This window comes from Drosophila hydei, unplaced genomic scaffold (genome assembly GCF_003285905.1).
Source record: "Drosophila hydei strain 15085-1641.00,03,60 unplaced genomic scaffold, DhydRS2 tig00000172-arrow-pilon, whole genome shotgun sequence".
In the NCBI taxonomy this organism is placed as follows: Eukaryota; Metazoa; Arthropoda; class Insecta; order Diptera; family Drosophilidae; genus Drosophila; species Drosophila hydei.
In genome coordinates this window covers 4,434,593-4,449,507 of record NW_022045682.1, presented here as the reverse complement: position 1 = coordinate 4,449,507, position 14,915 = coordinate 4,434,593, and the positions used below count along the sequence as shown (strand labels likewise).

Sequence of the window (14,915 nt, the reverse complement as noted above, 5' to 3'; positions counted from 1 at the left end):
ACAAATACAATCAATTAGAATCAAGACAGCAGGACTCCGTCTAAGCATGTTCAATGGGAAAGACTTTTGACGGCGCCTCAGCTACGATACCCTAATGTCTCCCCTTGCTGGGAACATTATCGTAACGATATATGGGCTAACATGAGCACAATTTCCGGGGCTAATAATAAATATCAATAAGTCGGCACGAATTTATAGCCAAAAGTAAACGCAAAATGCGAAAGCCAGACACGGTATCTAGTTCTGGCCAGCTACTCCAAAGTGCCTACATGCCCATCTTCAGCTGTTCAGCTGAAACTACCTACAACTCTGCCACACTTTCGTGTTACTCTTTCGGCTCCACACGCCTTCTATCTATTTCGAACCGCCTGCGGTCGCAAAGCGCTAACAAATCCTTTTGATTAATTCTAATAGCCTCAGATGTGCAGCCTCGACATCATTTCTTTCGTTTAATACTCAATTTTGTGTTGTTCTATGCCCCTCTCTCTCTGTCTCTCGCACTCTCTCTGTCTCTATCTCTGTGTGCCCGCCAGCGCTCGAGCGAAGCGATATCATCATCATACCCTGTAAGCATTGTCTGATGTGGAGTTGGCTTGATAAGCTGTGATCTCATGTAGAGTTTAAGATATAGTAAACATAAAGTTGAATTTCATAGTTTATTCATTATTTATTTTTCATATATTGTCAAGCTTCCTGACCTATTCAAGCAGCGTTCCTCATTTGCTTAAAATATCACTTAGACCTAGTTTATTTTATCATTTTCAAGAGGTAAACTGCTTACATAAATAGTTATAGATAATTATTAAAATATATCTTATTAACAAGCTCTACATTAACTAGCTAAATACTTAATATATTTACAGGGCATCTGCGTGAGAGCACTCCTTGCTTGTCTTCTTGTTGTTGCTGTGGCTCTTTTTTTGCGTACTTTGTGACTAATATGCAAACAAGCAAGCGGCAGCAACAACTTGGCCAAGTTAAGTTATTGAACACACTTGCACACTCACACACATGGTATGAGCATTTACGCACTTGCTGCCATTCGATGCGAGCCACGAAAAACAAGTCCAAGTCCGTCGAGACCATAAAAATAAGATTAGCACACGCTTCACAGCAGCAACTGTTGGTGCTCAGTTCGATGTTGCTGTTGTCGATTGCTGTGGTTACTCCCGTTGTTGTTGCGGCTGCTTGTTGTGTGTTTGTTTTGGCTCGTTTGCCTGCTCGTTCCTTTTAGCACATCCCAATAGCTGAAACGCTTGGGTACACATTGTGTGCCAAAAGGATTTTTAATGTCTGCCCGTTACGGTTAACCCCCAAATGTGGGTTAAATGTAGCTCAGCATAGACCAAAAAAAAAAAAAAGAAATGAAAAACTGGTCTCACTTAAGCGCTAAATTTATGTGAATATGGCACACAGTTTTAAGTTTTTAGCGGCCAGACAGATCATTTTATGCTGATGAGATCGTTAAAGTTATTATTGGTTAGCCGTAAAAAGTTGTGAAAACTGTGAAAACTTGCGCCGATTGAATTTGTATTCGCAAATTGGCAGACACTATTATGGGGCTTTAATACGAATGTGAATAGATTTTTCAATGGTTTATTTATATTTCGATTAGTTTCGGTAATTCGATAAATAGTTGCCTGATGTTAGATGTACTGAGCTGCCTGCATTCACTGTGCTTTTTGCTGTTATTTTGTTTAGGTTTTCACGGCACTGTGAAGAAAATTATCCAATAAAGTTCGGAATTAATAAAGTAATTTTCTTAATACTTTTTTTATAGGCTTCTATAATCTTTTATTTTATGTGAAGGTTGGGCATATTTTGTGTCTCCTTAGTATTTGATATAGAACTTAATTTTATATTATATATTCAATAATTGTATAATAATAATTTTATATCTTATATATATTTGGAAAACATTATTTAAAAAACATTTTCAATTCCGAAATGGCAAAAATTTTAATGGAATATATTTAAAAAACTAAAAAGATTTTAGGCCATGCCAACAAGCCATGCCTGGCTAATTGTACTCGACCCAAACTAACTTCGAATGTGTTTTAAAAACCGAAAGAGCTTATAGCAAGGTATGCTTGACTGAAAGTAGTCTGCAGAAACTGCCTTTTAGACTTAACAATAAGTTATGATCGACTACATATACTCTACTAAAATGATATGCATATAAGTACTTCAACACTTATGTAGCCGAAAACTTCAGCAACTCACAGTATGCTTTACTCATCAAATTCATTACTTTGATTCTGAATGACTTAAATAAAAAACAATAATTCTTACTCTTGATATTTCTATTAATTTTTAAAAATATATTCTTTTTTTTTAATGCACAGTACACTCGTTTCTCAGTCACGTAAATTTGAAATTTATTCATAATTTTATCTTTACGTTTCATCACAATAATTTATGTTATTTTTTATTTACGTCGTATCACATACTCTTAACTCTAAACTCAGATTCTCTCACTTAAAAACGTAGCCAACTTTTATTTAATTGCTCTTCAGATAATATCTATCTATATATATACCTGTCTCTTTTCTCTCCTCTCTAATCTTTCATTTACAAACAGCATTAAATCGAGCCCGTAAACATTTCCCATTTAATTCAATGCTCTTCACAATGCTCTTTTGATACAGCGCCATACAAGTGACTTGCTTCCATCAGACTACACCTTGTTGTTGGCTCTGACTCTGTAGGCTCCCTTCCCCTAGTTCTCCCTATCCCCGCAATTCGTTGATTCACATCAAGATACATTTGTATCTCACACGCTGGCGAACAAAAAGCGAGCATGTATAAATATTTTTTATTAGCTTTTTCTTCATGCGCCGTCTCGTTTGGGCGGGGAGCGTGGGCGGGACAGAAGCCGGCGCAACCATACAAACGTGGAGACAAGCAATCGCGCTTGGGTTCTGTGGCCCAAAACCCATTCCGATGCGTCGGCGAGGATAATCGCGCAGTTTTATGAATGCTGCGAATATTTTCACATTCAGCAGCAACAGCAACGGCAACGACAACAAAAACAACTAAAAGCAGATGAAGAGCAGCAGCTGCCACGCCTGACGGTATCTGTGTTGCGTGCCTGGGCACTGGGGTCGCTGTGACTTGTGGGTCCAAAGGTCAACGCTGAACCGGCACGATCCGAACTGCATAACCACTTAACATTCCACATGACTCAAGGTCGGCCACGCACATTCCTCCCTGGCTGTGAAGTCCTGTTGTCGTTGAAAGCGAACCGAACGCGCTGCCATTAGGAAAACAGACGTGAGATTTTGTATGTTGGACGTGCGTGCAAGGAGTTAATTTAATAGCCTCGCGTAATATAGAGCTATGCCTCGAAAAGTATGCAAACGGTTTCTTATACACATTGAAACAGACAATAGACATCAGCAGAGACACAAACCATTGAACGAAAACCTAACATTATATAGAGCATATTATAATCTTAAACTGCTTAGAGAAATTAGCAATCTAAGATATAGCATTGAGGAGCTAAGAGCACAGATATGTATAGCTCGAAAAGGTGGATGCTTTAAGTAAGTTATTGTTAGTTGAGGCTCATAAAATATGTGTATCATATATATCTTTGTGGATCGAGTATCTTCTGTTTTCTATGTCGACAATTAGGTCTCGACCATTTCATTGCCAATCAATGTCAACAAAGCATTAACAATCGAAAATCAGATGGCATTCAACATACAAGAGTTTTAAGCTTCAAAATTTCAGAAAGACATCTATTTGATTTACCCACGTCATACCTATATTTAATCGCACCCAATACTTACTCAGTTGAATGACAGATTGATACAAATTTCGAAAAAGTTTGGTTCAAAAATCCAATTAAATTTAAAAAATGGTCGATTTCGGAGTTGACTCACTCTTTTCCTAAATATTTAAAATATAGCATATTTCGGACATTTTTACCCGAATTACGATTTTTCGGAATTGTTATTTGATCTTAAATTGAGATCCACTACTCAGACATATCAATGCGCAATTGTGCATATGGAATTCCAATTTGTTAATATAGCTATTAGTTATCTGGTATTTTTTATGTTGGTATTCCTGAAAAAATATATATATCGTGAGAGCTGCAAAATTTAATCGTTGAGACGGGCAAATGGAAAACTGATTGCAAATGAATTTGATGGTGTTTCGTTTTGAATCGATTTTTCATGCAATTAAATAATACGCGCAACATATAAATGCGAAAGTTTTCGCGTCCAAATTGTGTTAATGTTTAATTCTTTGTATTCGTTTACTAAATGCAAGCAGAAACACAAATTAGCTCGCACATCACACACACACACACGCACACACACACATAAACACACACCAATAAACGCACACATAAGAGTCATAAAAATGCAACATTGTAAAGGCAACAATTGCGCGCAAAAAAAGGTTTGCGAGTTCAAATTTATCAAGAAATATTAAATACTCTTTTTCTATGAACATGTCCATGTAGTCGATGCAATTTAAAAACTTTTCTCTACTTGTACTTGAGGTATCTTAATAAAGAAACTACGCACAATTCATCACTGGTAAAAACTTCATATTGCCTATCAATGCATTTTCTATAATTTTTAAAATTTATTTTTTTCTTTAAAGGTCTTAAATAAACTTTGTCAAGCTTAGTTCATAAATAATTTATATTCAAAAATAATATGGATATGAAGTTTTTATTTATATTAAAATAAAATAATATATGTGTTATTAATTATTATTTGACAACTGTTTTACGTCCAAGATAAATGAAAAATATTAAATACTAAAAATTAATCATGTTTTATTTTATCTTAAATGCTTAATATTAAATTTATATTTTTGGAAATATATTTCTATAAGTTAAGAATTTTATTATTTATTTTTTTAACGAAATATATTCGTACAAGTTGAAACAAAATATTTTTTAAGGTATTTTAAAATTTAAAAACAAATTATAACTCTTTTAAAATTTTTTTCAAATGTTAAAAAAGTATTCATTATTTTTTCAACATATTCTTAAATGTTAAAAATAAGTTATTATGTTTTTAATATATTCTTTAATGTTGAAGAAATAAATTTTTAGAAGAAAACGTTGTTAAATAAATGTCTTATAGAAATTCCTCTTTCAAGTTTGAGTTAAAATTGATAAAATATATACTCTGTGCTCTTCTGTTACCAATGAATACACCTTTTCTTTTTGTCCTTTTATAAGGGTATGCAAAAAGTTGTGAACGGGAAATTAAGCGCATTTAGCATGGACTACAATCCACGCTGAGGACGTTGGGAGCGTGGAGGGTTGTCAGCCAGGCGCTGCAGCTTTATGTAAATTTCTCTGTGTCTGTCTGTCTCTCTAGGTATGTGTGTGCGTGTGAATGCGTTTGTATCCGTGTGAGTTGCAATTTAAGCGCTGCGGCATTTGCTGTTTGTCGGCATATCAACTGCATGGCGGCAACAGCTACCTGTATTTAAGGCCTGCTTCACACACTGTTTCTCTCTTCATTCTCTCCCTCTCTTACGACCGCGCTCACCTTTGGTGCCCATCTTTTCGTGGGCGTGTGTGGGTGGGGGAATTAATTATGCAGGCGTATCATGGCAAACATCAGCCATTGCCATGCCTTGCCGTGCCACGCCCACTGCGTATGCGGTTTTAATTTGCGAGTCCACGCGCTCGCTCGTTCGCTCCCTCGACTGCCTGCCATGCATTGCACTGATCCTTCTGCACATGCCACGCCCCCACTTCCGTATTAACGCCCACTGCGTGCTGCTGCTTCTGTTTGCATAGTCAGAGAGTTTTCGTTCTGTTTGCATTTCCGTGTGATTTCACATGCCCAAAACGAATCGAATGGATTCACGGCACTTGTGTCCTCCACAGCCACTTTAATTGATTTCCTCATTGTCTATAGACGCCAAAAGCAGCCGTCTCGCTCTCCAGCCCCTTCTATAAAACATTCCTTCATCCATTAAGCTGTTTTCGGCCTGGTTGCATTTCCGTCTCAAGAAGACTTCGAATAGTACTTGCGCCCTCCATGTTCAGCTTTATTTGTGTTTCTCTCATTGTCAATTTTTTCTTACTTTCTCTTTCTTAGTCCTGTTCTTCTATATTTTAAATAGGTTTTAAATTTTTCCTGTTTTTTTAAATAATATTGAAAGCTCTTGAGTCCTCCTTTGTCACTTTAATTGATTATATGAAAGATTCAATTGTAGTTACTATAGATCTTCTTTCTCTTTCTCTTTATTATCTGCCTATTAGCATTCGTTTACGCAGCCTCCACAGGCATTTTAATAGATTTTCTTACATTCTCTCTCTCTCTCTCTCTCTGTGCCTGTCTCTTCAATCTCTCTCTCTTTCCCTACCTTTGTCTACTTCATCTCTCATTTACTTTTCTGCTCGTCTTAGCCGCCAGGAGGCGCCCGCATCATTAACCCTTTTGGGTGCTGCCTGTTTATAAATTCTATAAATTTTAGATCATAATGCTTAAACCTGCCATCGCATGTGGCTGCCTGTGTGTCGTGTGTGTGTGTATCACCGAGTGGGAAACTACGTGTGTTGCGTGTTTTGTTTTCCACATTGCGGTTAGTGTGTGTGAGCGTGTGGATTGTGCTAGCAGCTAAGCCATTTGTTATGCATTTTCATTAGAAGTTTGCCAGCTGCTCAGCCATTATCATTAGCATGGCTAAAAGTGCAAACAAGAGCATGAGAGATTATCGCATACATAATGCTAATTGTTATGCCCCAATTTAACGACAGGTGGCGTATTGAGCTTTATAAGAAAATGTAATTGGGTCGGGGCTTGAGCCAGGAGTCGATTTAGAAAGAGCTGAGGGCAACACTGAGGAACGGAATCTTTTCAGGCAGCAAGTTCGTTGAGCTGAAATAGTTTTAAACATTATTGGTTGACAGACATTAAATAAAATATGTGTACTTTTATTGCATCGGTATAATTGAAATTTAATTTTCAATTACTTTGATAAAGAACAGAAACGTAAATGTTTCGGATATAGTAAAAATGATAAACAAATTTTGAATGAATGACAAGACATAGACTATTGAAAATATATGAAATTGAAAAAGGATTAAAAAATTAATATTTAATATTTAAATTCAACCAAAATGCGAGTAAGCCACCAGAAACGAGAGCGAGGTCAAGTCTATAGCGAAAATCATTGCATACCCTCAGGGGCAGTTGGCTTAGCAGTTCGCTGTTAAATAACAGTTGCGCGCTTATGTAAAAGAATTGATGCTAAGTTCATCGTCTGTTAGCAAAGAGAGAGAATCTGTATAATTCTGGATACGCTTTTTTTTTATAATTTTTCTTCGATGTAAAATTGAATATATTAATGTAAATAAAGTTTTTAAAACCATAAAATTAATAAAACCACAGTAGTTTCAATATACACACATATATTTTTTTTTTTTTTGTTTTATTTTTGTATCATATTTATTTGGATTTTCGCATAATAATAATAATTTCATCAATTATTTATAAGTATGGTTTGCTTGATGATGCTTAAATGTGTTTTTTTTCTTTACATTAAAATTTATGCTAAAGTTAGAAATAAAGTGTGTTGAAATGTTTGGTTTGTATTTTGCATATATATAATATGTATATAATTCTAGTATAACTTTTAAAAACAAGACATAAATGCTTAAATATTTATGTGTGTATGTGTGTGTATGGAATTTAATAAATATGAATAAATTGCGCATGAATAATGGCTCATTGTTGCTGAATACTTTGAAATTAATTGATTTTTGAATAGGCTCATAAAACGAAATGAATAAATTGTTTATTCATGCATTATTTATTTATTTTTTCAATGCATTTGGGATTCATTTTGATTGCAAAATAAATGACTTCAAGTGTGCGATTTGTTGGCTTAATCGAACATAAAAGATTTACAATTAAATACTAATATTAATATTAATTTCATGTTTTTCGTTTTTGCCTTTCCAATTTATTGCCAAACTTGTAGAATAAATTTATATAAATTTATTTTTTTTAAGCTGAAATTTAAAATTATTTTTTGTCTTTGTTGCAGTTGTTGTATTTGTTGTTGGTGGGTTTATTGAATGGCTTTTGAATTAATAAACAATTCTGTATAGATAATATGTGTGTAGAGAAAGGGAGAGAGAGCGAGACGAAGAGTTAATGATAGCTACAGTCGGATATATATGTATTCCATTGGATAATTTGTAGAGATACGCTCTATATATGGTATTTATGTGTGTGTAATATGCTCATTAAATGCCTTCGATTGAGACAATTCATGTACAAGAACAACTTTGACTAGAAATTAAAATATGAGTTAGTATTTAATTAATACCAAATGCTTAACATTTCGTGTTCACTCTGTGTGTAAGTATATTGTGAGCAGCATTGAGTTGATCTCTTCGTCTTCCTCTTGTGTTTAACTTGAGTGGATAGTCCTCACTAAGCATATATATATATATTTGTATATATATACTATATATTCGTATGTTGTGTGATTAAAATTGCTAATAATATTACGTTTATTGTTTTTCGTATTTTTTCTTATTTTTGTTTGTTTTTAGTTTTTATAATTAAATAACATAACATTAGTAAATTTAAACTAAGATCCAGTCAATTTATATTTTGGAATATTTTCTCTTTTTTTCGTTCACACACAATTAATAGAATTATTGAGTTCTTCTCTAATATATAATAGATTATAATAATCTGCATCAACTATACATCGACTACACATCGATATCGCTCTAGATACCCCCGCAAGAGTCTCTATAAATCTTTTCTAATAGAAGGAAATTGGATTTTTATCGGATTCAATCAGATCGTCTGCCTGCAAGGGTATTTGAACCTCGGCATGCCAAAGTTTTTTCTATATTTTTTCGACTAAATTGCAATGCTAATTTAAAAGTCAATTTAATTTTTTTTTTCATTTCGTTTTTATCTTTACAGCTATTGAAGATGATCTGAATTAGGGCGCAAAAAAGGTGCTGTATAAGAGCTAATTTCGATCAGCGGATATATGTTCGTGTTCTGTATAGGATATGCAACTAAATTCTCTTTCGTTTTTCTTTCGACAGGCTTCGGCATTCGTTTTCGAACTCGAAGCTCGCTTTGAATCGATTTCGAAAAGGTCAATTCATTCGCTGCGTCGTTCAACTCCATTTCGTATAACAGTTTTTATACTAATACTTGTGTTCCGGTTCCGGTTCCAGTTCCGTGCTACGCATTTACGACATGTCCACCGCATTATAGTTGTTCATCGGATGCGAGGTTTGCTCATGATAATTGGGACAACGTCCTATCTTCTCCATATAGGGCCCATACTGGCAGGTGGGCGGCTTGCAGCGACCCTCCTTGATGCACCTGTAGACAGGAGGAAAGACAGTTAATATCAATTAAAATAGCATGAAGAGATTGGAGCTTCTTCAGTCTCTACTCACTTGCGATCCTCCAAGGAGAAGTGCTCGCTGCCGCGCTTGCGATAGTCGCAATCGTAGTTGCTCGAGGAGCAATCGCATCGGCATTGCCCATCGTTCTGCAGGATGCGCTCAAAGTGTCCTGGACAGTTGCAGTTGAGCATGGTGGCACGCTGCACCACGGCACCACTGCTTGAGATGATGCCCTCTGCATAGTAGTTGCTCCGGTCAATGCAATGGCATTCGGTGTGGTTGACAAAGGTCAACATTTCCGGCTTGGATCGTTTGTCTTTGAGGGCCTTGACCTGTCAACGAGACAATTAATGGGGTTAATACCGCTTATCTGGCTCCCATTGTTTAATTGAGTTTTAATTGAGACTGTGCACTATATTAAACACATCTACGTAAGTATGTAGCGAGTTTATATATATATGTTGATAGTCCTCTCTATTGAAAGGCTAACCCGGTTAATTTGCATATGCAGATTGTTATTCAAAAGTTCCACTAAGCATGTGTGCGTGTGTCTCTGTATCTGTGTGTGTGTGTGTTTGTATCTGAGCGTTCCTTAAGCTGACTGTTCATCAAACTTGTCGTCATTGTTATTCTTGTTTCTATAGCTCTTGTAATTCTAAATGAGTTGTCAGCTGTCAGTTGCCATTTGAAGAGGCAGACAGAGGCGTAGGTGGCATAAAATGGGGGCTTACAGTGTTATATGAAAGTAAAAGTATGCGCAAGGCAAGTGTCAAGTGACAAGTGTTATATTTAGTACTTTATATTTTACTGTAATTTATTATAAAATTTATATGCAATTAAAAAATGTTTATAAAAAATAAGTTTTTAGCATTTGGTTTGACTGAAGCTATTTCATATTTTTATTTGGATGAATCTAATATTAAAGAATTAATTTCGCAATTTATTTAAATTTTGTATTTTTATTATTTTGTATTTTTATTTTTTATTTTTCATAAATTTGTTATAGTATTTTTTTAAGTAATAAAAAAAGTTTCTGCCAGCAAATTAATAAGTTGTTTTTCATTTTTTTAGTAGAAAATAAGTTTAATTATTTTTTATTTTATTTTATTTTTATTCAATTAATATATATGATTTTTAAAATTTATAATATTTTTAAAATGCCTCATATCTTATCTCACTCTTAACCCCCTTTGGTCTAAGGCCATGGCGTTGAACCATTAGGAGACAAACTTGAACAGCTTCTGTTACGCTGCCTTGCGAAACGCTAAGCTCCGAGTTGGGCGCCTCGTTTGGGGCTGCATGACAAGTGCAAAATGATGAAATGCCATATGAATTGCATAAATTAAGCTGGATTCGTTTAATTAAAATTACAGCTCCGGTTATTAATCAAGCTAAGTAAATAGCTGGCAGTCAGCAGTCAGCAAATGTTCACAAAATGTTGCCAGCCACAGAAAATGTCCAAAGATGCAAAACCGAAAGCGGTCGAGCATTGAATTTTGATTGGACGCATCAAAGCAGAAAACTGACAGCTGATCAAAAATAATACAAAAAGAAAAATGGAAACTGAAACTGGAATTCTGAACGAGCTTCGAAACCTTTTTATGCCATGTTACGCATGCACACACACACATTCACACACCTTCACACAATTTGCTATTTTCTATATATGCTAAAATTGAAAAACATGAAAATTAAATTTTTCACATTTTTAATGCCCTGCAGCATTGGAGTATGGCGATTCGAGGGCATATTAATGTCACAGGCAGCAGCAAAAATTTATATTTGAAATTCAATGAGAAAAGTCGGAAAATGGTGGCACTAAAACGATATGTAGAAGAGAATTTAGGCAGATTGTATATATATATTTTGTGAGTTTTGATATATTTCACACTAACTTTAACTTCCTCTGAATATGAATAGTGTCGATATAGCTGCTGGCTGCACATAAAAAATTAGTTTTCAGGTAGTTATTTATATATATATTTATATATAAATATATACTATAAAAATAGCTACATCTCTATGGAGATATATCAAACATCGTCCGCAGAACAAGTTTCTTCTGCTGTCGTCTATTCAACTCAAATAATAATCAAAATTTTAAACTTAACTTGAGGACTAAGAGAGCTTCACATATTAAATTTTCTATATAACTTCTCATAAGGTACACATGTATTATAAATATTTTACTTTGTTTAAAACTCAGCTTCTCTCTCTCTCTCTCTCCCTTCTCCATTCCAGGCAGATCCTTCAGTCGTGCACTCTTTCCACTGGACCACACTTTCTTTTTAAACTAAAGTTTTGGTGGAATGTTTATGCAAATTTTTGAATGCAACGAATTGAAAAAGTTTTGCATGCTCGACATGTCGCTCACAGACACGCCCAGCACACCGCCCCGCTTTTAGCAGTTAACATGTGTGTGTGAGTGTGTGTGTGCGTGTGTTTGCGAAATATAAAATTGAAGAAAATTGCAGCAGGCACAAGAGTCGAAAATGCTGCTGAGCACAAGCTTCAAGAGCTGTAGCACAATAATTGCCGGAAACGGAAGTGCAAAGTGCTGCTGTTACTTGCTGTTGCTGTTGCATTGTTGTTGCTGTTGTTGTTTTTGCTTTTGTTGGCTGTTGTTGATATTTGAACTGCAACCGCATCTAAAATTGCTGCAAAGTGGTTGAGCCGCCTGCCCATAGCATGATATATGCCATAAATACGAGTTTTTGACTCACTCGACTACACTTTGTTTTACTTTTTAGCAAGATGGCGTCACTACGCCCCACCACGCCCCTAATTGGGCTAAGCCTTATAGCATATATAGTGTAAGTATATATATATGCAAATGCAGTCGGCACTCTCGTGTGTGCCCACTTTGGACTCAAGCAATTAGTCAGTTATTGCTTTGTAGTAGGCACCCGGAGCACTCGAGCGCTCTGAGCAGCCAAGGACCAAGGACGAAGGACCGAGCACTAAGGACGAAGGACTCATATGAAATGTAGTTTAATTTTTTGTAAAGTATTGTATGCAAGCGTTTATGCTATTGACACTAATTGACAGTGTTGGCAAGTGCCCGACTGAGAGTGAGCAAGAGAGAAAATGAAATAGAAGGAAAACTGTGAAGTGGAACTTCACGACGTTGCTCGGAATAGTATTTGATAAATGAATCTATCTGATGTATGATTTAATCATTGATGCAATGTTTTTTTCTAGACATCATTGTATATTCCATTTCATTAAAAACTACTTTTCTTCATTAATTTCGATTGAGCACATGGAAACTCCCAAGCTTTTCCCTTTCCGTACACTCAATTTGGCTGACTTTGCCTCGCATGTGAGAAGCCTTTGCTTTCATAGAGTTGTGCATCTAATTATGACTGCTTTTTCCTTTTTGCTACACTTTTGCTGGAGCCACAGTCAAACAGGAAAAACTTCTCTTTCATTAAAACCTCTTACTAGTTGGGTTTTAAAATACATTTTCTCTGCGCTTGCTGACGGGGAGATTCCGCCTTGAAGATTTACACACACGAGTGCAAGGAGGCAAAGGGAAGAAGGAGCTCGTTAAGAGTAGAAGACACGCCCTCACGTAGACTAGGCGAGGCAACGCTTAATTATACAATAAAAGTTAAGCTCAGACAAAGGAATTATGAGAGGGCGATAGAGAGAGACAGTTAGAAAGAGAGAGAGAGAGAGAGAGAGAGAGAGAGTCGGGCAAGTATTTTAACATTTGACGTAGACAAAGTTATGTCAAAAAGTCGGTCTTGAAAACGCCCTTTAACGCACTTTAATATACGGTTATAAAAATGACAAATATATAAAAAAAATATAAAATATTTAAAATATATCTATATATATATAAAAAGTAAAAAAATAAAAAAAAATAAATATACAAAAAATATATTTAAAAAATTTTAAAAAATATTTTTAATGTAATAAATAATAATTATAAAAAGTTTAAAAAGTATACAAAAACAAAATATATAAAAAACTGATAACTAATATAAAATATAAATTTAAATAAAAAACTATAATTTTCTTTAAAATAAAATAAATAATTTCTATAAAGACTATATTTCTATAGTCTTTATATTTTAGTTATTAATGAAATATGATACTTCATTACGAAAAGAAGTACAAGAAACATAAGGAATGAGGATATAAAATATTAATATTGATATGTATTAGGATATATAAATATAAATATGTATATTCTATAGTAAAAAACTTGGGAAACTCAAAAGTATATATATAATAAATTATAAATGACATTTCCTATTATACTGCGGCTCATTCAATGCCAAGTGGCATGTGAAACAAAACTGATTCAGTTTAAGCACAAATTCATTCTCGATGGTCACTTTTTGCTGTGTTGGGCCAGCTAAACTAAAGTTGCATGTCTGCGAAAATGTTATCTGCCAGCTTAAGCATACAAAATATTTCAAGGAAAAAAGCACAAAAATTTATGGACAGGAGCTGGGCGTAGGAAAATGGAGTGGAGAGCGGGGCGGGGCATCGGGAGATGGAAGCAGGAAGCTGAAGTTTGCGCACACGATGTCATTGAGAGGTGTCAAGTGCCAGGCAAACAGCTTGAGACCAGAAAGGGAAGGACAACACTGAGAGAGAGCGAGAGTGAGAGAGAGAGAGAGAGAGAGAGAGGGAGAGGCAGAACGGCATCAAAAAAACATTCTTACAAAACATAATTTATGTTGCGCAAATTTTGTTGAAGTCACAAGGTAGACCAAGAGGGCAAGCGAGGAGTGGCATTTGAGGGGGGCAGCCGTGTGTTTGTGCATTGTTGGGCAGCCAAAGTGCAATGCCCCCTGCGATCCACTCCAGACAGAGCCGAGCCGAGCAAGCGAGCGGGCGAGATTTATGAAGCCTTTTTTATTGTTGTTGTTGTATTTTGCCTCTGGTTCTGGGTTCAATGCACCCGCAATGCGAAAAGAGATGTCGTTACTTTCACCCGCAGCTAGAAGAGCGACGTGAAAGCCAACGCCTCCACATGGCGTGCAGGTCCACAGCCATAGCCATAGCCACAGCCACATCTGTATCCATATCCATATCCATGTCGATGTCCATGTCGATGTCGCCCACCTGGCTAACATTGGCATTGGCGTAAGTAAAAGTCAATTGGCTGACAGGCAAAACGTTGCCCGAGTTTAATTAATTTGCAACAAAATGTGGAGCGATTCGCTGCAGCGCTGCAGGCCGCCGCATGCATAATCTCAGCTGTGGGCGGAGCTCGTCGCCAGACGCCAGACGCAGAGCAAACATTAATTTTGCTTATTAAACAATGAGCGACAACAGGCGGGGCACGGCGTATGCGTGTGGCACTTGCAACAGCGTCGTGCCACATGCTCAACGTAATGCAATTTCGACAGCTGAAATCCCAACAGTTGGCAGCAGCTGCAACATAAATGCAAAGCACGTAAACAGGTAGCAAAGGGGGAGTGACAGGCACCTGCCAAATGCCCAGTTGGCAAAACTTTTGTGAGCCGAACTTTATGCCCAAATATAAGCGACGACAGATGCAGATTTTATAAAATTATTC

At 35.9% G+C, this 14,915-nt stretch overlaps 1 protein-coding gene across 3 annotated transcripts in view; it reads right to left on the bottom strand.

Moving 5' to 3' along the window:
- Positions 1–8,630: 8,630 nt before the first annotated feature.
- Positions 8,631–14,915, bottom strand: part of LOC111591960 — a 77,983-nt gene continuing 71,698 nt past the window's right edge. For all 3 annotated transcript variants that reach the window (XM_023303900.2, XM_023303901.2, XM_023303903.2), the window contains exons 4-5: positions 9,428–9,708; positions 8,631–9,350 (exon numbers count right to left, since the gene is read on the bottom strand). In XM_023303900.2, coding sequence (XP_023159668.2) covers positions 9,215–9,350; positions 9,428–9,708 — 417 coding nt within the window. In that variant the 3' untranslated portion in view covers positions 8,631–9,214. The remainder of the gene's footprint in view (positions 9,351–9,427; positions 9,709–14,915) is intronic.